A 25,041-nucleotide genomic window follows, 5' to 3' on the forward strand; every position below is an offset into this window, starting at 1 on the left:
CAGTTTAAAAGTAGCAAATATAAAGCCAACTTATCAAATAAAACAAACTCATGCACAAATATATGAAAATAATGAAATATCTTAAAGAGAAATTATTTGACTGAAAAGAAAACTGTAAAGGTCACTGATCAAAAGCATAGATTGTTTTTKGGGAGAAGGAAAGAATTTCGCTTGAACGAGGCAGGTGAATTATCATCTCCATTTCGCAGAAAGAGCTGATGTCTCTAGCAGAGCCTATCTTCTGACTTCCTTTCTGTTGTTTCRACCACGGTATCATTGGCCCTCAGTTTACACATGAAGATGTACCTAAACTAAMACTATAATGTAGAATGGTCTGGATATTTGCAACAATTTTGTAATACTTGAATCTGAAAACTAATACATGCACCAAGTTTGGATGCATTCAAAGGCTAATAATTTATCTGATTGCCTAGAGGTGTGATTTACATGGTATATGTTTCAAAAGGAGAATTCTGTTTTATTTCCATTTTTTGTTTCTGAAAAAGAGCCTAAGTTTGCCAAATGCTGTACCAATGTTTTCCCCATAGAAGAAATGTTTCATGAGATGATTTTTCCTGGTGTACGTATGTGCAGCCTGAGAACAGGAGCTTTTTAATAGAGTTGAGTGAAGTACAGATAATAGCTGTTGTTTCAACTACTGTTCTCATTCTTTGTCTTAGCTATTGTTTAGGAATGTAACGATGGTTTTAAGAACCTGCATATAAGCACCTGTATCTGAAAACTCTGGCTAGTGATAGTGTGTGTGTGTGTGTGTGTGTGTGTGTGCGCGTGCAGAATGTATTGTAGAAATACCACAGTATTTCACGGGTTTAAGTCCTTTATTCCACTCCCCTTAAATTTGATATAGAAAAATCTAGGCTAGGCAGAGTAAAACACCCACTGGTTTCTGTGAAAGAAGAAAAACTTCTCGGTATGCAGTAGGATCAGGGCCAAAAAGCTAAATCTCAGAGGACAACAGAGAGCTTAGAAATTTCTGTTATTTGAGAGCAAAACATAAACAATGTCGTGACTTTATCAGCCTCTAAAATGCGGTTCTTCTAATACAAAATATAGCATCTRTTTGTCACAGCAACATTGTATGCAGTGTGTATATATAGAAAATAGGACAGGAAATAAAAAATAACTTATTTATGCTGTAGAGCTACAGCTCACTGATAAATCATAGATGTTATGCCAGCAGCATACATGCAACTGCCTTTGACTCCAGTGCATGACATGCTTTTAAGTAATCAGGAGCATGAGGCTTTGAAATGCACCATCCTGAAAGACTGTAGTTTCTTCCACTCAGTCAGCCCGTGTTTGTCCTCATTAAAGTGCAGAGGGGTGGAAAGACTCAGGGGCTGTAGGTAGGGGTGCTGCATTTACTCAGCCCCATCCATCTTCTTCCTTCCCTTCCAGGTAATCATTGATTATTTCACTGGCCCAATACCTCATTAAAAGCCAGTTATTCACTCTTCCTTTTTAAGCATGAGCTGCTCAGTTGTGCTACTCTAAATCTGCAAGTGTTACTCTTCTACTAGCCTGTGACCTTTTCAGATGCATTTCCCTGTACCCATTTAGCTCCTGTGCCGCTGCAGTGTTTGACACATTTCATGCTACTGGTTCATATTACGGTCATCTAAACATAATTATGCCTTACAAGCCAAAATTCTTATTTTTCCTTCCTACTGTTGCCCRGGAGAATAAAACAAAACTCTTCATTGCTAGAGGGCCTTTTCTTGCTCTGGAGAAAAAATGCTTTAGCTATRTGAAATCTAGGAGAAACAAATGCAGAAATAAATAGGAGGGAGATGAGATGTAAAACTCTGTCTTGTTATTCCCTACCTAGCAGTCAGACAGTGCAAATGCTCTTTTTTCTTTTCAGCAGAGGAACCTCTAGAGTATCTGTAACATTCTTGTTCCATAAAAGGAAAAGTTTTGGAGGGGTGTGGGGGCTAGATGAAGCTACGCTGGGGCAGGTTTCTGCTGGACAACTGTTTCTTGAGAACTTTCATGAATCAGTGGGAGGAAACATTCAGGTTCCCATAGGGTGTCTTTATGGAAATGGTTCCTTATCTTGGTGTGTGCACAAGCCTTAGATACTACTCAATGAATCTACCTACCACCTTCTCTCTCTGCTGTCAGTCKGTCTGCAAAGGGAGCAGTAAGTTAGTAACTACACTAGAAGTTCAAACAGTGTAATTGTCATCTGGTGAAAGAGAAGCTCTGTAGAGAAGGGTTGTTACTGTTTTGCACAGACAAAATTAAGGAAAATAAGAAAAATTTGTATCTTGCTAGATTGAAAAATAAACTTGTTGACAAGATGGGAGTGCTTTTGTGGAGTTTGCAGTGATTACACAGCCTGTCAAACAGCAGTGGATATTTTGTTCAGCAGAATCAGTACTCTGCAAGATTCAGAAGTCTTTCAAAAAGTCGYGTGGGTGTGTGAAAAGTGAAGTAACAAGAATTGTCATTAAAGCAAAAAAGAGCTAAAATAAGTCTGAGTAGGCATTTTATTTTTGAATGCTCAAAAGAAAAATCCCTTGATACTCAGTAGTTGGATTAGAAAATGGCAGAAATACTTAGAAGAAAGAAAGTGAGCACAAATTCTTCAAATGGAGACTGCCRTGATTTGATGGAAAAGCATTTCTGTATATAGCAGTTTCTTTTTCTCTCTCTCTCTGTAAAATTTGTAGTTATGAAGGCTGTCTAGTAATAAATGAACTTTTAGAATGCAAAGAGGTCTTTATTTATGGATATATACACCAAGCTTTCACTTTGTTTGGTTTTGTTTATTGGTTATTTGTCAGGGTGGTGAAGTTGAACAGAGGGAGGGATTCTTTTTGTTCCAGAAATTCAGTTAGAAGAATTAMAAAAAGTTACAGAAAGTTACAGAAAGTTTGCCGTGGTTTGTAGACAGGCATACAAAGCAAGTGTGAAGTTGTACAGAATAATGATGYAAATAGGGATCAATTGAGGCTTGCTACTTGGCTGATCTGCAGTGCTGTAAATGTGCTTCTAATGAAGTTAAAGGCAGACACGTAGATGAATTGGTTTAGTAAGAGAGCTCAGAAGGAAGTTACAATAGATGACAATAGATTAGGTTTCAGTTGATTACTTCAGATGAAGCAATTCTTTTTGCTCATATTAAAATATTTGAGACCAAAGTTGGGTGTCTATTGTTGTTTTAGTCTTGTTTGTTTTCTTAATATGCTGCAAATCATGTATTTCAGTCATGTATTTCGTTCTAGTTGCTCCCAAAATCATTGGATTTTGGCAGTGAAATGTTTCATGTCGCATTTCTTTTATTCTGCGTAATCGTGTGTGTCTTGCACATGTATGATTAAGTGTGCATTAATATACTTTTAATGCATTGACCTGAGAATTCCAATATTTCACTATCTTTCAATGTTGCAGAAAACTGGTAGCTATTAGGACTTTCAGCAAACTGTGTACAGAAGTTGTTCTGCAAATTACTGTGAAYGTCACCAGAAATAGGGGTGTTTCCTCCATTGCTGCAGTATTTTTACTGCCATTCTATTACCTTACTTGCTCTTCTTCCTAATTTAGTATGCATTCATCTTGTTCTAATTTGTTAGGGCTAATTGAGTCAGCAAATAAATATGCCAGTCCATTAGGTCACAGTGCGATAAACCTAATTTGAACTAATAGGAGCAAAGGAGAAACTAGGCACTTAAATTGAAACTCATATAGACAAATAAATAAATTACACACACGTAAGACCTAAAAAGTGAAATCTAGGCACTGGGAAAGATGATGATGCATTTTGTAGGCAAAGAGAACACATTTTTGAAAGGAAGTTGTGTGTACCTTTGAGGGAGGGCTTATATATTTGAAAAGTGACAACTGCTGCATTTATTATGCCCAGTCACCTGATAAAAAGCCACATGGTGTACGCCGCTGCATGAGGGACTAGAAACACATGAGGGRATTGCAATAAATTATGACTGCTTGCTACTCTGAGAAGTCATTTCAAGTAATGGAGTCATCATTGCCTTTTGTTCATAGGCAACTTTATTCAGAAGTACAGTTACTGATCTTAAATACTAGTTCTTTTTGCTGTCTGACTTCTGTGGCAGAAGTTCAGGCCAGTTACCTCTAGCTTGACTGGCTAACGGATGTTATTGGCACTGTGGATGCTATAATCTTCTATTGATATCCCAAGGCCTCAATAATGTACAGACAWCTAAGAGGAAATAATGGAAAATAGAGCAATGAACAGCATCAGTGACAAAACAATCCTAGGAACTTTTCATACTCTTGGTTTTCTCCTGTAAGCGAGTAGAGGAGAGAAGGGTCTTCTAAATCATTTCTGGGTGATAATGCTGGCCTCTTGGCTCAGCAGCACTGCACTTGCAGCTCCCCGCGGCAACCAGGGATGTGAGTGAGCCAAGACGCAGCGTGGACCCGAGGCACCAAGGTGCTCACGCTTGCCCACTTGCTGTGGGAAAGGGGGAGCCGAGGGCCCACCTTGTACAGCAGCACCAAGCAGCTGGAGGGTGGCACAGCCGTGCTGTCTGAGGATGCTGAGCACCTCAGCCGTCAAGCTGCTTGCTCCATCAGATAGGGAGCAAGCGGGAGAAGGCAGCAGTGTTGGCTGGCAGGATAATACAGGCTGTTTTCAGCTTTCTCATAAGACAAGACTTCCTGAGGTCAGGAGGCCAAGTTCAACTATTTCAAAGGCTGGATCCAGCCCCCGGGCTGCTCAGCCCACACTGCTGTAGAACTGCTGTCTGCCTCAGCCCTTTTTGGTAGAACATGTGCAGCAAAACTTTTCTCCACCTCCTCTCTTCCCACCTGCCCAGTAGAACTGGGGCTTGAAAAACAGATTAGATTCTCTAGTGCTTTTTTGATTGTAACACAGSATTGAACAAATTTCAGTGAGCTCGTGCTTTGAGAAATCTGTATTGTCTCATCATCTGATTTTTTGCAATCATGAGTTACCCGACAAGGTACTAGGGTACTGAARGTACTTAACATTAATAAAGCTAATGAACGGCAGTGTTGGTTCTGTCTTTATGCCTGCCATCAATTTTATGAAGCTGGCTGCTTCAGTCATTTCTCCAGCTGCCCATACAAGGCCCTGGGAAAAATGAGTAATAAATACTTAAATACTCCCAATACTTTGATGAATATTTTACATTGTAGAATATGTGAATATTAGTAACATTAATGCAAACTTGAGAGTTAGAAACATTTTTATAACTGAAATGGCTGGTCACTAGGCTACAGCTCAGGGAAACAGGTGGAACTGAATGAGAGAGATTGTTTGCCAAACTGCCTGTTTGCATTTTATGAAGGGGGAGTGCATATGGAGAACATCCGACAGAATGTATCTACTTCTCACCTTTGCATTCAGGAAAGCTGTGACAGGCCGATACCAAAGGGCCTGACTGCAGGCTAGACTGCAGGAAGGTGGAATAAAAGAAGTGACAACTGGGAAGATGGGTATCAAATGGCAGCATGTTCCCAGGCCCTTCTATGTCTGTTGTTGCATATGGGGGCTAAACAGACAATGCTGGCAGCTCTGAGGAGCAGTATGAGCAAATCACCTGGAGGGAGAAAAAAAAAAGGTATTTCATTCCAATTTCTCCATACTAAGAGCAAGAACAACTGCTTTAGAAAGTGAGTCTGCTACACACATGACAAAGTAATGGAGGAAACATCCATCTAAGGAAAGTAATTTCTTCTCTCTTAAGTTTCTGAGATGACTTACACTATTTCCTTCCTTTTTTGCTCTATAGTTATAGTCACTCCCAGCAAGAGGATGCAGTAGCTGTGGAAGGCAGTGTGGTAGCATGCGGGTGAAGGCTTCTGCATCTTTCAATGCTGAGTGCTTCCAGCAACACTGAAGGAGGGGGTTAACTCAACAGGTTCTGCGGGTGTCAGGGAGAAAGGACCAAGGACGTATACTCAAAGCTGCAAATCATGGTGCCGTAGGAAGGATGCAGGAACTAGGATGAGTCTCCCTAAAGCCCTCCTTGAATACCTGAAAGGGTTGTGTTCCATGAAAGCTGTGGGTTTCACACCTCCATAATCCCTGCCTGGGGAGGCCTGTATCCATATGGGYCACGAATGCACTGAAGCCCCTCAGTTAAAAAAGCTTTCAAAACACTGGAGAGATCTCTTGCTCTACCCAGCACCTGCTCAGGCTATAGGACAAGTCTTTAGATTTTGCAAAAACAGTTCACCTCCCATGGAAATAAAAAACTTGCCAAGTATGCCACTTGATATCTAGTAACAGAGGAAAGGCCACTGTCTTTTATTGTCGCCACTGTCTTCTAGGAGCAACTGACATGGAGTATTAATTCTTAAAGGTAGGCCAGAGGGACAATCATGTATTTTGGAAAGGGCTCCCAGTGCTGATCCCTAGATCAGTTCTCCCTGGAAGGCAAGGTTGTCTGCGTTGTCGTTCTTTGGAAATTACCCCCAAGTAAGGCATAGCTTTAGCCTTAAAATCATTATTTGAATAAGGCTCTGGTCCTACTGTTGCAGAATTTAAGTCCTTTCTAAATGAAATGTGGATATGTCATCCATCCAGAACCAGCTAACATTAAAATGCAGACAAGTTGGCTCTGTAGAAGGCCTTTGGAAGCAGTGCAGGGTTAAGAAATATATGATGATGATGCTTTAAGTTTAGATAAGGAAGAGAGTTGAATTTCCAAATGAATCTGTTAGCCATGAACAGCAAATGAGTCAGTAATGAAACACTAACTGATGAAAACATTTAAGAAAATGTTTTTTACTCCTGAGCTCAGAAACACTGACGTAGGGCCTAGAATGTGAAGTGTAATGATATGTTGAATATGTTTTATCTGTTTCTGCACCTCTGCAGTCTTGGTTACCATCCATGAAAGTAGATTTTATGATAAGACCATCAGAGTTTTTTCTATGGATTACCTTTGCCAAATTATTGGAAACAATCTTGGGTTTTCAGCTGTGCAGTTTGTGAAGAGATCAGTAAGGYTTCCGTTGGGTCAGAAAGTCACATGAAATGAAATTATCAAAAAGTTATGTCACTTTAGAAAATCAGGTGTCTTGTTTTCTATTTTAAACTCTCTGGAAAAGACTTTCTGGTTCACACTTGAGAGCATAGAAGCTGTTTTACTGTTTTCATTTAAGCTGATTTTTTTAGGAGATCCAGCATACTCTMTTTTCAGAAGGAAGCTAGCATATCTGATTTTGGTGTTCATGCTGTTGCTTCGAATTGAATAGATGAAAAAGCATCACTCCCTCTGTTGGATTAAAGAACTTATGATTATATTTGAGCTTGTTGTTGTCAAAAATATACTCAGACTTTGGCTGCTTACGSTAAGTACCTTTTTAAGAATCTTTTTTAGACTGGAAAGGCACAAGCTTATTTACAATTTCATTTAGAGGTTTAAAGGAAGGACAAGGAGGAGAATAATAGGCCAGTCCTCAGAAAAACTTAGGTAGCTGTATAAAAATACAAAAAGTTTAGAAATTAAGATAASTATATGGTTCTTTAGATGACCAGATTTACAATTAATCTGCATAACTGGTAGCTGGTGGGATATTTTACACAACTTATATGAACTTATATGAAATAGTTCAGCTTGTTCAGGAAGCATAGACCTAGGGAAATGGGAAAAAAGTGTTGAGTTAGTGTACTAGCAATGCATGGGCTTGTGCCAAGGTCAAGAGTGTACGAAAGTTGCAATAGACTTGCTGGACTCACTTCTTTGATCATAATCGGTCAGGAGAAACTTAACTGAGACTACCCAGAGAGAAGGTAACCTTAGTAAGAGGCAGCTAACATACCTTATAATGAACAGTCCCTATGATGGGATGGAGAAATTGCAAAATAATAGCAGAAGATTTCAGGAAAATACATATTTCTGTGAGATTAGAGATTTGGTGAGGAAGCCTCCTCGTGTGCTGTCTCACAGGAGGTAAAAAGAAGCGACATTTTAAAGAAATGCTACTGAAGCAGAAACGCAAACTTACCTTATTGYGGAAGAAAGATTGAAAACATAAGAGACCAACTTGCTCTCTAATAACCCTAAATTCCAAAAGGAGGTCCATAGGAAATGAAAACTATCAAGTTACTAAGGGCAAACTCAGAAGTATAGCACAGGCACTTAAGGACATTATAAAGGCACAAAATGAAACACAGCTAACAGGGGAAATAGGAAGTAATAAATAAGAAATGTTTTTATAAGGCTAATTTTCAACATTTCRTTGTCAAAATGGAAAGGCTTATTGATTAGGGTTGCACAATGTCCTGGTTCTTGTTCTAGTCCGTATTCCATTAGCAATTTAGATAATAGAAAGATTTTTCAAATTCCTTTCRGCTCCATGATTCAGCAAGGTGATTTATAGTTGGGCATGGTCTTATTCAGTTACAGAAAAGTCCCAAGCGCACATCTTTTCCAGGCTTCCAGGCCTATTGGTTTTACGTACTTTTATGAAAGAACAATGTGCAGTACTGAGGTCTGTGCTCAGTTGCAATGGACCCTGAGAATGTAAGTGCAAGTGGGTCCACATCCCCTTGGTCTTGGCTCACCATGMGCTTTAGAGAAGACTGTGGCTGCTTTTTTGGGCTGCACTGACCCCAAAGGCCTAGGCACCAATATACCCATGCGCATAGTGTCAGATCTTTTTTAAAGCACAACTCTGCTTGCACCTGTGCTCTACATGCCTTTACAGCTTCAAGGTCCAGGAGAATTAGACCTCCAAATTAGCTGAGGGAGGAGGCAGCTTGGCTCTGTCAGACCAGTGAATCTCAAAGAACCACACTGGTTCTCTCTCTTCAGGTGATCATGCACCCAGATTCAGCTCCAGGTGATTGGCAAAGTTATCTCATCACTTGGTAGTTTGAGGAAGATCCATACAGTTATGCCTGCAGGCCTTACCAAGATTGTCCTCTCCTTTGATCTGAAACGTTGAGCCACAGAGCAGTGGGAGATAGGTCAAAGAGCAAAGCTCCGTTTGGCAGAACTACAGATGTTGAATACTGRGAGCTGTATTAGAAGGAATGTCTTGGCTCTGTATTATAAACAAGTCAAGCACCCGAAGCTATCTCAGSTCTGAATGAATGGACTTTAGTGCGACTGGATAGCATTTTAGAGATGTCTGATAGCAAGCCTGAATGCTATCCAAGAAGCAACTAGAAATGATGGAGAGTCTAGAAGAGGATTAGATAGCCTTTGTTCTAAGCAAATTAAAGGCAGCACCTTCAGTTTAATCTAGTGTTTGAAGTCTTGCTTCTCTGAGAATAAGGTTTAATGAAGAAAAACCAGTAGACAGATGGACTGACTGAGGTGTGCAAATTGAATTAGTTTAGCATTAAGATTAGTATTAGAACTGAGATGTGGCCTAGGGTAAGCCTATAAATCACAGGCTTTGAGAGACTGGCCATAGGAAGCTGCATTTCTCATGCTTTCCTACTGGATACACTGGTTACAGGAAAAATAATTTTTACTGGAGGGGTAAAGAGAGTCTCATAGCTCAGCCAATACTGCCCTGAGTTTCAGGAAAGAGAAGCATGCCTCAAGGAGGAAAGGACGCGTGATGTCAGGCATCTTTACACAGGATGCAGAAATGTTATTTCACCCTGAAGCAGAGAACATCTGGGGAGACTGCTGCTAAGTATATCCTGGTAGGTTTGACAGAGCCTGAATTACTTGGAGGGATAGCCTAATAGTCTAAGTTGTGGTGTTTAATGGAACAATTCACTTCTGAGCCACACAGAAAGTACACCTTTCAGTTAGCATTGTAAGTGGTTCTGGTAAAGGATTTCCTACTTCCCAGTAACATACCTTGTTCAGATTTAAAGAGATTATGAACGCAGCATGTGGTCTATCAAACTTAATGACACTGAATGCTGGAAGAGAGAGCTGTGACTTCGGGAGAAAAAGCCTGGAAAAAATGGGAGGATAATCAACAGTTGGGGTTACAGGTGATGAATTCTGAAATTATGGCAGAGACATGGAAGTCTCTTGTTACAAAAAAATTTTTTAAGTAATGTTAGTAAAGAAGGTAACATAGAGACACATGATTCTGATTTTAAACTCATGGATGATGCAATTATTCTGTGTAAAATGTATAGTGTGTACACACACACACACACACACACACACACACGCGTACTTGAGATTCAACCTTACTTATTAAGAGCCAATTTTCTGGAGAAGGAGGACGATTAATAAAGAGGCAATTGGAAGATGGTGGAGGCCAGCACTTAAGAATCAATTGAATTGATGAGTTATTACCCTAAGCATTGCCTCAGGCCCAATTTAAGTATGAAGTTCTTGATTCTGCAAGCTATTGAGCAGGGTACCATGAGGTGTTCTGTGTTACTTTGTTTCTAGGAATRCAAAGTATGAGTATATTCATATGGTATATGTAAAGGCTGATGTGAACTTTGATTGATAGACTTACCTATGAGTTTATAAGTTACAAACTTGTAGCTTATAAACTTATAAATTTAAGTTATGAGTTTATAAGTGAAGTGCTGATGTCCAGATGCTTCTCACTCCTACAATCACTATATCCAGTATCACTGTTGGATTARATTCCTCTGCGTACCTCTGTGTACTTTAACTTAGCTCCTCACTGTGCAAGAAAATACAAGGCACCAAATTTTATCRGCTGTGGGCTCTTGCCAAGAGTATTCTCTGTCAGTACATATTCACTGGGGAAGAGTATTTTTAAGGGATAAAAAAATCCCTTGTATGAGAAGAAAAAGGAAATCTTTAGAAAACATGCATTTAAAAGGATAGTGTTTCAGTAAGATCATTGCTGAAAATCCTGACAGTATGGTTATAATCATTTCATTAATGGCATTCCTAAAGAATAACTGAAGTGAATCAATGCAGCCTTTGCATAAGAGGGACAGTTTTGAAGCTATTCAAAATTTTGCCTTTTTGAAAGTCTCTAGCTCAGCATGAAGCTTAATCAAGACAGTTAAATRCATAACTGAAAGAAAGGGGAATACCTACCTTTCGTCATGAAGAGGTGGCATTTAATGTTAGACTTAAAACAACATCAGTCTCTGAGAGGCCCTTCAGTTCCAACGTTCTTGTAATATCTTGGAGTAACCAGATTTTACTTACTAACTTGCAAACTAGGKTTTCAAACCTTCAGAGCTCTTTCTAGTAGTTATTATCCTGACAACAACAGCTTTTTTTCATCTTTGTTTGTAATATGGGTTTCTAGCAAATTAGTTCTTCCCTTGACATGTGACTTTACACCCTTAAGAAATCTCTATGTAAATCCAAAAGCCATTTCCAGTTGAAGAGGGTCAAGAGAGTTTAATGTCTGTGTGGCTACTGTACGCTGCACCCTAAACACTACTGCAGAAAGGCCAAGCYAGCCACGCCGTTGCGTTCCCGTTAGGCGACACAGCCCATATGAAAGACAGTGTCGTCCCCAAAGCAGCGCAGCCGCGCAGGGCGCCGTGACAAGGCTTGCAGGCTCAGCCACGGCGTTGTTCGGAGTCAGCTGTGTTGCTTCCCATTCTCAAGTGAGGACAAGCTCCTGCCTTTGCAGACTCTGCACCATTTTCAACTGCACCACTGTTGTCATGCCCAGTGTCGCAAGAGGTTTGTCTTTAATTTACAAATTATACAGAATTTTTTCTAGTATAAACAGATTTAGTTAAACACAGTTTCCATCTAGCTCACCTTTCTGTGTGTGTCAGCTCCAGGAAACTTTAAAGAAGTGTAGTCAGGTTATAACCTAAACTTCTCAGTTGCCTTCTGGATTCTCTAAGATTCAGCATCATCAAGCAGCCCTTAAGCCAGAGGGGCAGGGCAACTTCCATCTTCTGAAATGGTCAGGTTTTAAGGACACTTATTAACCTATAGGTTTTCTGTGAGTCACCAGATTTCCTTCAGCTGAAAAATATCTACRGTGAAAATAAGACAGTGAGGTTTGTTGCCTCCCCTTGCCAGAGGTGGACAGCTAATGAATTGTAAAARTGGCTCAATTCCCTGTCTCTCTTTTGACCTCATTCTGTGAACTATATATCCATGGATGCTCTCTGTTTGCAAAGAGAAAAGTAAACACCTTGAAAGTATTTCTCTGTTGTGGCCTTCCCCTGTYGTAGTGAGAGAGTGTAATCCATCTAGCGCTCTCACCACATGCTGGTTCTGTTCTTCATAGATCTTGTGTGCCACTGGAGAAATATAGAACTTTTCGGAGCCTTTTCTTTTTCCCAACTACACAGYTGTATTTAGCACATACAGGCCTCAATCTTATATTCTGCAAAGCTCTAACTTCCAGGGATTTAGAGGCAGAACAGAAGAGTCTATAAACTATATAAAYGTTAAGTGCGCTTAGAAGATAGAGGTTAACACTTTATTGTTGGGGGTAGTATAGCTTTGTTGAGATCTAGGTATGTTCTTCAAACAGCTAAGTAAAGCGTGCAAGGGAGGCCTCGATGCAGAATCTACTGGCTGCACTCTTATAAAGACTGGCACCTGTGAGATAACCATGTACAAAGAGCGGCAGGGAAAAGGCATTCTCAGTTCCYCAGAAATATACACAATTTCTCCCAATTTTTTCCACTTTCACTCTGTGGCCTGAGAATTCTCAGTTCCTGAGACAGAGTGACTATAGATGCCAGGAGGTAGATGGATACTGGGAACAGGATCTTTTAGAGAGTCTGGCACAAGCTCATAGGAATCATTCTGTGCCATGCAGAAGGGTATAACGACTCATCAGTTGTCCTTCTTTACTGTCCACTAATCTGCTTATAATTAATTTTGCATGATACATGGAACACACTGTTACCCTACTTGTACTCAAATGTTAACCCAGAGGCTTAATTTTTTGTGACTCCAATTTCTTGAATAATCATTGAGGACTTGGTTGTGCTTACTCAGTGATAAAGTTTTAGAGAAGAATGTTCAGACCCTCCTGGGGCTAATTTTGAATGGTGCTGTGTGTGTGAACATAACAGCTTTCTARAGGATCAAGAAACAAAGCTTTGCCAAGCTGGAGCACTGCGGCAAACCTGCTAACATGTTTCGCAGCCCCGTTGATGSTTCTTCAGTGCATGTGTGGCTTTTGGTACCGTTGCAGCAGGATACAGAACTGTTTGTAATGAGGTCTCCAGAGATCTCTTGCACACTGTGGTAGTGTGCAAGTCCTGGGCTATTCAGTAATGCCCTAGAGACCTTCTGTTTTTCTGTTAGGAATCTCACCTATTGCCTATGGGTGCATCACAGCAGGGAACAGAGGGTATGTCTGGCAGCCCAGCAGAGTGCTGAGCAAAGAGGAGTTAGCCTGAATCCTGGARGTAACACAGCTGTACTGCTGTGCAAACTTGGATGTCGCTTCATGTCAGTACCTTGTGTACCCAGACACATTCACTCTGTCTGTTGTAGGTATGTATACCACAACAGTTACCAACATGCTGTGTTTCTGCCTCCTTAAAATGATGTTAGGGATTTTATAAATAGCTGAGAGTGCAGTTAGAAAAGAAGTCTCTTCAAAATATGCGGAGGTTTAGGACAGAATCAAATGAAGGAATTGTAGCTGTTTCTTCTCAGAATAATGTTTCTTCATTGATGCTGCATGCCTTTGCTTGGAGACTGCATCACTAAAACATATACTCTGCTTTTTCTGTCCAGTTTAATACAGCAGATAACCTCACCAGCTGTGAGGAGGAAGCGGAAGAGGATGACACTTACGTCCTTATGTTAGGCTCCGAAACTCAACCAGCCRTTGGTAAGTCATGCTGTGAGACAGCTTTATAGGTAACATATCATGTGCTGTGTTAAGTAAGAAATAATGAAATCTGGAGATTCTGTGAGATTAAATACAAATGATGGGGCCAAATTATTTGAATGCTTTCCATCTCCACATTTTACCACAACTTCCAGGGTGGGCAGATGTCCTGGGAGAAGGGGAAGGCAGTTGTGCTAATACAGTCATGGCTCTGTAAAACAGACCTCCGTGTAAGCGCACCTCCTGGTAAGTTCTGGAAACAGGTGGTATCTGCTCGTGACCTGGCAGACGGCGGAATTCTCCGAGCTCTTAGAGAACAGCTGTTGTATGGGGAGAGACGCTGCCTGCAGGTGTGACTGGCTCCTGGGTGGAGGCCTGGAGAGTGAACTTTTTGCAGCCTGCTCTTCATACATCTAAGCACAGGTTGATCACAAGCTTGTTGCTTGTGCATGTAGTCATATATGTTCCCCTTGAAAGCAGCAAACTTGTTTGGTTTGCATTTACTGATGGCAATTTCTTATAGTTATGTGTATCTCACAGTATCACGTGTCTATAAAGCAAAGCTAACCTGTTTTCATCTTATCTGTTTGTTGAAAAGTTTATCTTTCTAACTGTCTCATATTCAGTATGAAACTGCTGCTCATTTGCTAAGTTTAAGCCTGTTGCTTTAGCACATCTGGGCAGGCAGTAGACACCAAGAAATTGTGAGCTAAAAGTCTGGTTAGCCCTGTCACACTTCTGCTGTCTCTGTCACACTTCCACAGTATATGGGGTCACCTTGGGATGGACACATGAGGGGAGAACACAGAACATAATAGCTGACTGTGTTAACCAGCCCTAACCTCCCATTTTAATCAGTGGTGAAAGAAAGGCCTTTCCAAAGGGTAACTCTGAATGGAAGACTTACCTCAAGGGCTGTGTATTACCTGTTAAACATTTGGCTATAAAGCTGCTGAAGGAGCTGTGTAATTTGCTCTGTTACGTTGCTTAAGTCAAATACCCAAAGCTTGACACTATACATAGTGGTGAAAATTTACACTTGTACATCCCTCTGTTGTATTCTTGTTCCATGGTCCATGGGTCACTAACAATATAAATGCTCAGTTTCCACAGGAAAGTGGAGTTCATCTCCCAAGGGCAATGTTTTTATTTTATCTTAGAGATTTAAACAAGCAGCCAGCCTCCACAGGGTATTAAGAACAAGTTGCACAGCTGGGTGAGCTATGGTTTTATTTTACTAACTGGTATGCTGTGCTGCACTGAAAATCAGGTAATGCAAATTGCAGAGCAAGGTGTGTGATTCCATTTGCCAATAACTCTAGAAAAATTTAACACATTGCATGCACAAAGTTGTTGCGTGCCAGAGTAGCAATATATAATAAAAAATTCCACGGTTGATCTGGTGAATATTTTAAAAGCTGTCCACTGATAGTGTGTATTTGACAGCTTTCCTACTGTATTAGTTCATGAAAGTTTTATTAGCCATTTTGTTACTTCTGTGGAAAACCTTGAAACAGGAAGTGTTTCCAGATGGCAAATTTTAAATGAAATAATGCATTCTTCAGCATTAAAAGCCAAGCAGAACCCAGGGGATCAGCATGGGATTGGATCAAGATGCCAAAGAGAAGCTGAGGTGGATGTAGAAAAGAACGATGATGTAGAAGATAGCGGGAAAGAAACTGAGACAGAACRTGAAGAAGATGAAGTAGGGGAAGATTCATACAGCTTCGACAGCAATCCTGACAGTTTGTATGCCAACGTATGTAATGATGGTCCTGAGGAGAACAGAAGAGACTCTTTTTTCTGTAAGAGGCCACCCCTTCTTCCCCCTCGAAAYCTGCCTGGCACCCTAAGACAGGATGATCTGCACAGCTTGTCGCAAGGTATGATCTCRGGAGGAAAAAACCCCAATAAAAGCATATGCACACACTTGGATCAGGTGCTGCTATAGAGATTGTGTACAATCACTTATAATAGTAGCAGCTAGACAGTATGGCCCTAATTCTGTAAAGCGAGTATATGGCTATCAACTCTACTGCATCGAGATTAGCATGACCCAGAATGACAGCTAACACTGTAGTGGGGACTGCTCTGCTCGGGTGCCGGATCTTCTGCCCATCTCAGAGAACTGCCAAATAATACACGATGGATTGCATTTACAACAGAGGTTTTAAAACATTGCTTATATTTTGGCAAGTTGACTTAAATAGCCACCATTTAAAAATATGAAATACTATTTTGAATACAGTTAGGAATTTCGCAGGTAGAATTAATAGACGGTGACAGTGTGGGAGAAATAACAGTATTTTATTATGTTTTAGTCAATGTTGTGGTTATAAGTGCAACACTATATTTTGTTGTACATTGACAAGAGGGAGCAATCATGATCTTTAATGAAATGCTATGCTTTTTTCTTTTCTTTTTCTTATTTTAAATAATTTGACTCCTGAGTAAAAATCTAAAGCATTGCAGTTTGATTCAAGCATGAAAAGCCTAAAATACTGGTGGCATCTGTTTCTGAAGGGGTGATTATCATTTTTTCTCATTAGAAAAAAATATATACATAAGAAAGACTTAAAGCTAACTACCAGTCTTAAATATTCAGGAAAAAAAATATGATTGCTTGTCAGGGACACTATTCATAAGCGTGCACACAAGTCACTTGTGAGTTTGCTGCAAAGCTTAATACTGTTAATTTAATTTTAAATGTTGTGTGACCTATGAGAGACCTAAATTACCATCTCTAAGCACTTCTGGCATTCACCTAAGTACTCAGAAATAACTTTCTAGCCTTATAGCCTGCTTCCAGGTTTTCTGCTTCCTGTTTCCTACTGTAAAAGAAAAAGCTGTTTACATACGGGAATTCACAGGTAGTTTCTAAAAGAAAGACCGGCAGAGTGAAATTACTGTTTAAAATACCCTCTCTTTTCCATGAAATATTCAAAGGTAGATGAGTAAGTGCATAAATGAGGGGGGCAGGTTTTGAATACAGGATTTATTATTATAGGTTTGATATAAAAGTCTGTATATGGATATTAGCAGAGAAAGGTTCTCTACTATGCTGGATTTTGTGCTGAGTCCAAGGGTAAAGCAGAGTTCATCTAAAAAGATTCTTGTCTGAATCATTCCTTTAAGACATGCTATGCTTTTCCTGAAGCATTAGCCTTAGTGTCATCATTTTAGCTTTAGTGGTGGGGAGAAAATAACAGAAATTCTCTAAATTGGGATGATAGTTGCTTTTCAAAGACGAGCTGCAGTGAGTCACTGCTACATATTTTTAGTCAGCCACTTACTGAAAATGTTGCTGTGGAATACCTAAAATGCAAGTCAGAGTTCAGCTCTCTTGCAGTATCTTTCTTTTGGCAGTGGCATGAGAGTGCCCCCTGTGCGAGTTTAAAAAAAAAAAAAAAAAAAAAAAAAAAACCTACAAAGACAGAAATGGCACTTTTACAGTATCATGGAAACTAGATATTTTTCATATTAAATAAGGCAGATGTATTCATCACATTTGTTTTGTAAAAACATTTTTATATCTTAGCCAGAATATATACTAATAATATGTCATTTATAAATTACATTTATACCACACTTACAAAGATCATTGAGCTTTTCTGAACTCCTAAACAGATAAAAACAATTCTTTAAATAGCAGCTAAAGGATTTAAAACACCAGTTATGGTTGTAGCCTAGTTCATCAGATAACACCTGTAMAGGCAGAAGACTACAACACAAGAGAAAATATGGCCTAGTACAAAAATTCCAAGCGGATCATCTGTTTGCGCAGTGAAGATGGGTGATCAGCACAAGGAAGTCATACACSTTTATGGGATCAGGAGCCTCAGTAATGGCTTCTAATTCTTAGGAGTTTGTGGATTTTTTAAATACAAATAAATTAAAACAAACACAGGTACAGGAACCTTATTAATTCCTTTTAAAAGCTATAAAAGCGAATTGAAAGCAAGTTCTGATTAGTTGGACAATGCAATATATGAAATAGAATACAGAAGAAATAGTGGCTCGGGGAAGTTATTTGGGTGTGTGGATTTGGATATTCTTAGGATAGGTTACAAGAGCTCATAAATTTCAAACGCATTATAAGGGTCTTTTTTGATTTCCACCCCCCATCTTGTCCTACAGYACATCTTAGTCAAATCCTCAAAAACAAATGAGACATTGAAGATGTTGGAAGGATAAAACCTGACATTTTCTAAAACCAGTTTCAATTCYTAAGTCATTGTTGAAACAACTAACAAATAGCCTTTCCAAAATGCCAGGGGCAGAAGTGCCACTTAATTCACTTGAATGTTAAAGAACATGTTTGTGTGACTCCAGTAGGAGCAACCAGGGTACCCAATATTTCTWTTAAATAAGGTCATTTATTCGGGGACCAATCCGTAACCATCCATTTTTCATAATCTGAGGTGAAATCATGAAGAGGCCCTGAAGTTGGAAGTATTCCTTTGGAAAATCCTCTCTGTTGACTTAGATGATCAGAACTTCTGAAAATCTGAGCACTTCAGCTTACATGTGAAGTTAGGACTCCAACTTTCATGAGAAAAATCTAAAACACTGATTTAGTCTTAATCTCCTTTGCTTAATCTGTATACTGAACACAATTCCTCTCTTTTTCAGAGAGGAATTTGATGGAAAACAGAAGTGAAAGAGAACACGGTGATGGAGTCATAACAGCGTGCTGTGGAGAAGACSAAGACACGTGCGAGGGAGATGAGGAGGAGGAGGATCCGTACACTTCTGCTAAGTTGGATGAATCTGTGTACGATATGATACTGGCTGATGATGAGGAGGAGAAAAGGAAAGAACGCAGGTCTTTTATTGTGAACAGGCCTCCAGCTCCTGCCCCTCGTCCTGTATGTTCACCAGTCAGAGAGGAGAACACTCCCTATATAGTACAAGGTTAGTATTGCTTCTTTGCAAATATTTGCTGGTAGAATATGGATGTGTACATTCTATCTGATGAATAATATTTTTCTAAAAGATAGAGATCTTTGTTCAGTAACTTTCAAACCAAAAAATCGGTTGATTCAGTCAATGTGCTCTCACCTTTAAATGCACGGAAAACTTCTCTGACTGCAGTTGATTTTCATTTTGCATCTAAGATAACATCACTTTTTTGTTTTAATTTTGTAAATGTATGACAGAAGGTTAAGAATCACTGGGCTAGCTATGAGTGTGTTCTCATAACACTGTGATACAGAATATGCTGTTTGTATGCCTGTCCGTTCTGTGTCTTTTCATCAAACTGTGTTTTTAATTGTAGGAGTTATATTTCAGACAGATTTTGTTTTTCTTGTAAGAGTAATAGGGGAAAATGTCTGTGTGAGAATTTCTCTTTCAAATATCCTTTATTTAATGTAAGGAGATGCTAAAAATTGCTACCTGGAGGAAGGGTTGCATCCTTTTACCTTTCCTGTGAAAACTGGTGGACTTTCTTGAGCTTATTCATGGAAATGCAAGGCTGGAGGAGATTCCAGGTATCAATTAGTGCAACTGAGATTGAAGCCAAATTTCAAAATAACAGAAAGAATTCCTGTGAACTTGCAGCAAGAGTATTTCCATGTAAGCCCCCAAATACATACTCTCTGCATTTCCAGCCTCCTGTACATGACTCTGCTGATTGTATGAGCRTAAGCATAAGAAGGAACTGTAGAAAAAGAGGCTGAAAGGGACACCAGTAGATTACTTACGCCATCCTTTTGTGCTAAAACAGGGACAACACTCCCAAAATCATTCTAACGAGTACAGAGGAGTTACCTCCTTCACCCCTATTCCAACCAGTGATTTCTTTTATTCTTCCTACCCAGCTGCCTTCCTCCAGCCTTATGGCACTTAGGTGAAGGCGAGAATGTGTGGGCTAACGTGTTCAGCATTTAGTTGCTCTTTATTCAGCATGTTTGGGAAGTGTAAGTATAAATCAGTACAGCAGTTAAAGARTAAACCAGGAACCAGTGTATACCAGGGACTTGTTACAAGTACAAAGATCTTGAAATAGCTGCTTTTACTGAGGTGGGTAGAGCAGCACCTCAAATCTTGGTCCTCCATTATCAGAAATGAGTGGGTGGTTTGAAAACCTTTACTGTGAAGCTGTATTAGCTGGAAGATTGCCTTTACTGCCTTTTACTGCACAGGAATATTTCTACTTTATTCACTAAGAAAGAGACTATCGGAGTAACTGTTTTGTTGGGACTGTGGTTTTTTTACTCCATGTATATATGAGCCCAAGGTTTTAAACTTTGGTTTTATAAGCAAGCAGTGGTAAGCAAATTCCTTTCCTACTGTGCTGTGAAATCAGCCTCTGTCCCAAGTTCATTCACTTATATAATAACTAAGCAAAGTGAAAATGTTCCAGAAAGAAAAGAAAAATGTGATATTACCTACTTGGGCCCTTACTTCTTCTGGATGTCATGTTAATCCTAGATTTGTGGCTTCTCCTCCTCTTGCTTTCAATTCTCAAGATAGCCAATGACATTTTAGACCGAACWGGTATATCCAGCCAGAATACTTCAGCTGCTACTTGTATTGGCAATTTTTGCCCTTCTCCATGATGATTTAAAAAACTCTTCATCCAGTCTACTAATATGCCAGTTTCCAGTTTATTATATTAAAACTACTTGCAATCAAAAAAAAGTTGTTTCAACTATAAGAACCATACAATTACATTTCAGTCGATCATTAAATTTGGATGTGTTTGCAATGATGGTTTTATAATATATTCTGTTTGGTGTAATACAAAATTACTCTGACTAGTGTATAGACACATTTTTAATTCCTCATGCAATTATGATAGTTTCAGGTTTTGTTTTCAGGTATTATGTTAAAAAGAGCATTCTTGAAGTTGCAACATTAAATAATTGGAAAGTTAAAATTCAGATAGTTTTGCAGTTTTACTTCTTTCTCCCTGCCACACACACTGTGATAGTTTTTAAATTTTTACTCGTACGTATGTAGCACAGTATTTTGTTCCATTTAGTATTTAAAATGAGTGAGCATGAGAAGCAAAACTGGTCAGTGCATTTTTCATTTTTGTTGTTGATAAAATGTAATTCCTGCCCTAGTTACACTGTGTTGTTTCAGACCCTCCTGTGCAGATAAAACAGTTAATTTTCACTGTATTCTTTTGAGGTTTTGGATACTTGCTCCAAAATTATTGTGATCTGATGTTTGAGATTAGCAGCACTATATAATACTTCATTCAAAGCAGAGATCTCCTTTGATTTCAGTTGCCAGTATGAATACTTGGAACTTCAAGTTAAACCCTTCATGTGTCTAGTCAGCACCCTAAGATAAGGGACATAGAAATGGGATGGCTTGTTAAAGTGCCGTGTGTGGCACCTACTCAGAAGCTTTGCTGGAGGGAAAAGTCTGATTCCTCAGAGCAGCTTTTTGTTACTTAACCCGAGACATCCTTTGCCATTCTGTATTCTCTCTCTGTTCACTTAAGTATCTTACAACTTCTAAAACAAATTAAATACTATTCCTATGAGAAACAAATCGTCTTCACTGCACAGCTCTGATCTTCAGAACGGTTTTCTGCTGGTGTTGAGTAAGACATATGTCCTATGGAGAAAAAAAAAATGTGATTAGAGAAGGGATCACAAAGCACATGCAAAGGAAGGCTGTTTTAAGGCGACCGGTAATTAGATCCCCGGGTGCTTCGAGAGTTCACAGAATGAACGAGCTTCATTCTCCGACTCTTGGCGCTGCTGTGCAACTGCTATGCAGAGATGCGGGAACAGGATTTCTTTTTGCCATCTTTGCATCCACAGAAGTGAGGGAAAAATCTGGGCTCATTTATCTGCCAAAAATACAGTAAGAGTAGTGGATCAGTGAAGATGCAAAAGAGTATCTTCTGGTTTAGGCAAAAGTGGTGGAATTTCCATGAGGATAACAACAAAGCAAGCTAGACAATAGCCCTCTTTGTAATAAGAAATAGCTTTAAAATACATGGAAACACAAGTTCACACTATGCTAAAAACCTGCTTTGTGTGGATTAGCACTTGGTGCTCTGCAGAACAGAATCCTGGAACTGCTGCATTACAGCAAATGAGCTCAGGTCTTCACGAACCCATTTCTAGAGTCTGTGTCAGAGCATGGTGCACACTTTGAAACCTAGGCTGTAGACACTCAGTGGTGTGAGTTGTGGCAACTGAACTGAACTACCACAGTTTGCGAAGCTCAAGCAGCTGAMTTGACTTTTCTGAAAAATAAAATCTAAGAAATACATGAAAATTTTAAAAGTGAGTGAAAGACATAAATCAGTTTTAGTTGACTTTATTTTAAATGATAATGAAAGTGCAAAATACTGGACACTGCTAAATGTACTGCATCTTTAACAAACAGTGAACATAGTTATTGTTTTATTTAGACCGTTGCAAGAATTCTGCCTTATATGTGAAAGGTTCGTCAAGCAACTGAGTGCAAATTGGTGCCARATAGCTTATTGTCCAGATGGTATGTGCTGTTAGTGTGCTCCCTTTCCGTTCCTTCAGGGTTTAGTATTCTATTGTAGATTATTTCAATGGGGTTTTTTTATTGTGTTCTGCCAAAACAACTGTTAAATAAATGTATGAGGTGTTTTGTTTTCATTTTACAGTGAAATTTTAATGCTCCCTATTGATACTAGATTGATTAGGCTAGAAACCAAAGTCCCCAGTATGTTCTCCAAACAAGTGCAAGAGTTCCTATAATGCCTTTTTAGCATTTCTGAAGTCTGACCTACCCAGATTGCCTTGKGCCTACAGGATTATATTATTACTCTTGCTCAGTCGTTTACTTCTTATCAGAGACCACCAGTACCATGGGGTTCTTTGCAGCATGGACACCTGTCCTACAACAGCATGAATAAAACTCCATTTGCTTCGTACGTCACTAGAGGAAGTCTGAAACAACCATTTACTACTTTGCTTCGTGTGCTATAGCCTTTGTCGCTTTGCTAACCTTTCGTAAATCCCTGAAGAAATGCATTTCTCCTCTGTGCATTGAAAACGTTTTATTATATACAGATAGCTTATCTATAAGACTCGCACCAGGGTTAAAAGTGGGAAAAACGGTTACTATTCCAGAAGAGAACAAATTTCATACCCATTGCTCATCAAAATCACAGGGTATGCAGCAAAAGTAGCAGCCAGTGGGTATTTTTAGGGAAGCAGAATATTTTATGTACAGCACTGACAACATAAACCCAAATGCAATTTAAAAAAAAAACAAAACCAGTAATTGAGCACAGAATTGCTAGCGTCTTGGAAACTTAACAGGCTGATTACTGGGAACAATAGCGATTGCGTCCTGAGTTAGAAATTCCTATTAGGCAGATTGTTTAAATGCTCTGAAATAGCAGTCCCCAAACTGAAGCTTTGGAGCCCCTGCAAACTGCAAAATATTTGGCCTTTTCAGTACCTTCCTACAGTGAATATGAAAAGTATCTTCAACTTAGGGATGTTTTCCCATGAATAAAATGGTAGGAACCACTGCTTAGCTGACTTAGAACAGTACAGGCCCTTTCCACGGAGCTGCTTGGGAAGTGGGATACTGGCCTCATTTGCCATACTGATTCAGGAAGATTTTTTGCTACTTTGAGTAGATTAAAAATACATGCTGAATAAGATGCAGAAAAAGAAAATATTTTTAGGATGCAGCCTGATTGAAAAGCAAACTATTCTAAATAGTATATTTCTGGTAAAAACAGATACAGTCTTTTCCTTTTTGTTTTTCTCTACTGACGAAAAATGCAACTGCAGAAGTATGTTCAGACTACATACTGGAACAAATATTCTTTGGTATATTGCTAGAGCCCTTCCAGCTTCCAGATCCGCTACATTGAACTTCTGGCAGGAGCAGCAGTGGGGGAGTTCTCTCTCGGTGGTACATTGTGTAGCAAGTACCTTGCCAGCATGTCAGAAGGGCACGTTACCCTGACCGCTCCGGTGCGTCGGCGCCTCCTTGGGCACTGCAGCGTTCCAGGGTGGCTTTGGCGGTCTTGCCTCAGCCTGGGGGCCTGGCCTGCGCCATGAGGTCTCCTGAGGGCCCTCTCAGACCACGGCTGCTGTGCTCCTAACACGTTTGAGCTCATATTTGACACTCAGAATCTGACTGCAAATTGGGAAGAGAATCGCTGGTGAGTCTCTTTATTTTTGGATTAGTATTTTCACATTGTCATTGCCTTGGTATTCTTTTTAACATCATTTTACTTTTGATCTGAGAAAACTGGATTTCTCAATCTCAACTGACTAATTATGTGCCTATAGAAGGTAGAGGCTGACAACAGGCTGCATAAGTTGTGATCAGAGTATATGATGCTGTAACTGAAAAATTGAGAGAGCACGTGTAGGGCTGCTGCAAGGAACAGTATGGCGGTTCGATGTTTCGAAGTGTGGTCGGTATTGTGTAGTCCAATACCCACTATTGACGTAAGTTACTCTAAAGAGATGACCATTGTGTGGGCTCACAAGTGTCTTAACGGTGTCCTAAGTCGTGTTTAAAACAAATCGGACCTTTGTACCAGCGTAGATGTTCCGGCTGGTTTTCTCACACCGACACAGTTGAAACTGGCCCGTCCTTCCCGTTCCTTTCTGAGAGCAAGAGTGCCTTTGAACGTCCCTGCCGCCACCATGGGACAGCTTCTGGCTCCTGAGCTACTTTGTTGCCTTGCGCAGTGCGGCACAGGCTTCCTTCTCCGGAGTCGTGAGACGTGCCAGTACGCTTTGGTTCTGTGCCCAGCTGTGTTGCCTCGGAGGAGTGATTTCCATACTGGCTGCAGGGCCCCATTTCCTTAGTTGATTTCGTGTTATGAAATGCTAGATTTTTTTTAATCTTAAATATGTGAAATATTCTGCATAAATTTCGAGAATTCGCCTTGATGATCTGACACACAACTTACTGGTTAATATTGCATTGATGACCTGTGCCTAGTCATTTGCTGTCAGTGCCCCATGCGTTAGTAAGCAAAACAGACAGAAGAAAAACATATCTAAAAAGATACAAACACAAATATCTGCAGAGTTCTTGTTTCCTGAATAATAAGCATCACTCTTCTATATTTTTTCCTTAGCGTTTGCTGGGTATTTGTCATGTCATCCCTTGCTCTGTTACATCTAATTTGCAATCTAATCTCTACCAAAAAAAAGGACCTGCAAGTATTGTTTGCCTAAGTGCTATGCACACACAGTTTAGGGGTTGAAATGTTTAAATGTTGAAAAAAAATGGAGTGGGCAAAGATAGGAGTCGCTCACTGCAACTTATCCCARCTTGCAGTTCAGCCTGCCTTTGCCATTCTTCCCTTAATCGTGACAGTTAATTGTGTGACAG

The 25,041-nt window shown here is 39.7% G+C and overlaps 1 protein-coding gene across 1 annotated transcript in view; it reads left to right on the forward strand.

Annotated features, from left to right (window-relative positions):
• BANK1 (B cell scaffold protein with ankyrin repeats 1) overlaps positions 1-25,041 on the forward strand; it is a 151,180-nt gene that overhangs the window by 109,430 nt on the left and 16,709 nt on the right. The window contains exons 9-11 of the mRNA XM_085325634.1: positions 13,623-13,719; positions 15,285-15,602; positions 18,352-18,633. Of these exons, the coding sequence (XP_085181760.1) occupies positions 13,623-13,719; positions 15,285-15,602; positions 18,352-18,633 (697 nt within the window). The remainder of the gene's footprint in view (positions 1-13,622; positions 13,720-15,284; positions 15,603-18,351; positions 18,634-25,041) is intronic.

The sequence above is a fragment of the Rhea americana genome, unplaced genomic scaffold, assembly GCF_003343005.1.
Source record: "Rhea americana isolate MKP2758 unplaced genomic scaffold, rheAme1 scaffold_99, whole genome shotgun sequence".
Lineage (NCBI taxonomy): Eukaryota > Metazoa > Chordata > Aves > Rheiformes > Rheidae > Rhea > Rhea americana.